This window comes from Centruroides sculpturatus, unplaced genomic scaffold (assembly GCF_000671375.1).
Source record: "Centruroides sculpturatus isolate CEXI.00-Female unplaced genomic scaffold, Cexi_2.0 scaffold150, whole genome shotgun sequence".
Classification (NCBI taxonomy): Eukaryota; Metazoa; Arthropoda; class Arachnida; order Scorpiones; family Buthidae; genus Centruroides; species Centruroides sculpturatus.
Window position 1 is genome coordinate 593,307 of NW_019384512.1, and position 2,011 is coordinate 595,317.

At 34.3% G+C, this 2,011-nt stretch overlaps 1 protein-coding gene across 1 annotated transcript; it reads right to left on the reverse strand.

Moving 5' to 3' along the window:
* Positions 1-236: 236 nt before the first annotated feature.
* Positions 237-743, reverse strand: LOC111622480 (zinc finger protein 175-like). The gene has a single exon (XM_023364873.1). The coding sequence runs from the start codon at positions 741-743 to the stop codon at positions 237-239; it is 507 nt and encodes a 168-aa protein (XP_023220641.1).
* Between the last annotated feature and the right edge of the window lie 1,268 nt (positions 744-2,011).

The window sequence follows — 2,011 nt, forward strand, 5'->3', positions numbered from 1 at the left end:
AGTATACATAAAGTTTCGGATTAAATATAATCTATTTATAAAATAATTCCCTCTACTATAATTTATTTGTAAAAATAATTAAATTCGACATAAACGAATTGGACGCGAGTGCCCAAACCGGCCTGCCAATCACTTATAAACGATAGAAACGTGTCGACATTTTGTACGTGCAGAAAATACAAAATATTCGTCGGCGACTTACGCTCAATTCGGGCACCACAGTTAAGAAAACGCAATTATTTATTGACGGTCTGTTGGTGTTCGGCCATGTGAGTGTCGACTCTTCTTTTGAGAGGAAATCTCAAACCACAAACTCCGCAAATATATCGTTCGCTTCTGTGATCGGCCAGATGAATTTCCAAGTGATTCTTGGACGAGAAGGACTTTGAACAATTTTTGCACAGGTAAGTTCTCTGCTTTCTGCCCGAACGTCTTTTCGTCACCTTTTGAATCTTGGCTGCCTTGATGCCGCCTTTCCAGTTGCTATCCACTCTCTCGCCCAAGTCGACCGTGATCTTCGTCAGTTTATAACCGGAATATTGATCCTTCGTGCAAAAATCGAAATGTTCGTGGTAATCCACTTTTACTCCTAAATTGACCGTCACGTCGCGTAAAACGATTGGGGGCCATCCCGTGTTTTCTTTGTTCTTTTCGTCCTCTTCCTCGCATCCGGAACCGTCTGTGGAATTTTCCCAGCTCGACCGGAAGTGCACGCGACGTAGCCTTCGTAGTCTTCGATTCATAATCTAACGCTTACTTTTCATTTACTATTCTATTTAACGAATAAATTAAACGAATAACAACTAAAAATTCCTTTTTCGGAAAAACAAACCTTACGAGTCGACTACATAATGTTATATTTCCATTTCTACACACGTAACCGTGGAAGTCTCCGACACGACGAAACTAATTCGTTTACTTTCGTGTCGATAGATGGAGGCAGGTACTATTTCCGGCGGAAATGTGGTTAAAAATAAAATTTGTTTTAAATAATTATTATTTATTATCTTGTTTTATTTCTGTACATTTACAAGATAATTAAATGAATTAATTGTGTAAAGATCTAAATTAAATGTGAATTAACGAAATACTGTAGTTCTTTCTATCGAGAGGTGGCAGTAGTAGCGTCGTTCTAGTATAACTTTTCGTATCGGAAGCTTCTTTATATTATACTTTAATATGAAATTTAACTGAATTTTAAAAAAATTGTTATTACAGATAGAAAATAAACCGAAGTGACTTAGAAAGTGGATTAAAAAGTTACTTTTTCTGGAAGAATATTGTTAATAATTCGTAACATATGTTCAAATAACATGAATGATGTTGTCAAAATAATGAAATTTGTTTATTTTAAAAGTAATGTCAGTAAAATTAGATAAGATGGATTTTTCTTATTGAATGGCATTACTGATTTTTGTAAAATTGAAATCACTGTTTTGAGAGAAGAACTGATCGATTCAATTTTTCTACGAAACAGATTGAATTCACTTTCATGATTTTAGCTTGTAAACTATATTTTTCCATCTGTTTTGTAATTATTTCAAAATTTTCTGAAAATTATATGCTTTCAGTATATAATGCTGAAAAAGGAACAAAGAATTTCATTAATGTATGAATATAAACGAAAAATTCTTCGTACTTCATTGAGAGTAATAATGCAATAATGGCTTATGTACGAAGAATTAAGGTATAAAATTATTGCGTTATTGAGCGTGAGGTTCGATATATCAAATATAATATACTGTATTTATTTTATGTGTTATGTAAATAGAAAGTAATTGGTCTTAAAATGGTAACACGAGAATGTTATTGAAGAAGAGCGGATAGAATTCGCTAGTTATAGATTCCGCTTTTCCTCATCGGTACAACTAGATCAGTGTTTCTCAACGGGGACGATATCGCCCCCATGTGGGCGTTTTTCCATGTTCAGGGGATAGAGTAATAACGTTAGCAGATTCACGCTCTACACATTTTTTGTCATGGGCCGTGTGGTGGTTCTCTCTTTCTTTTT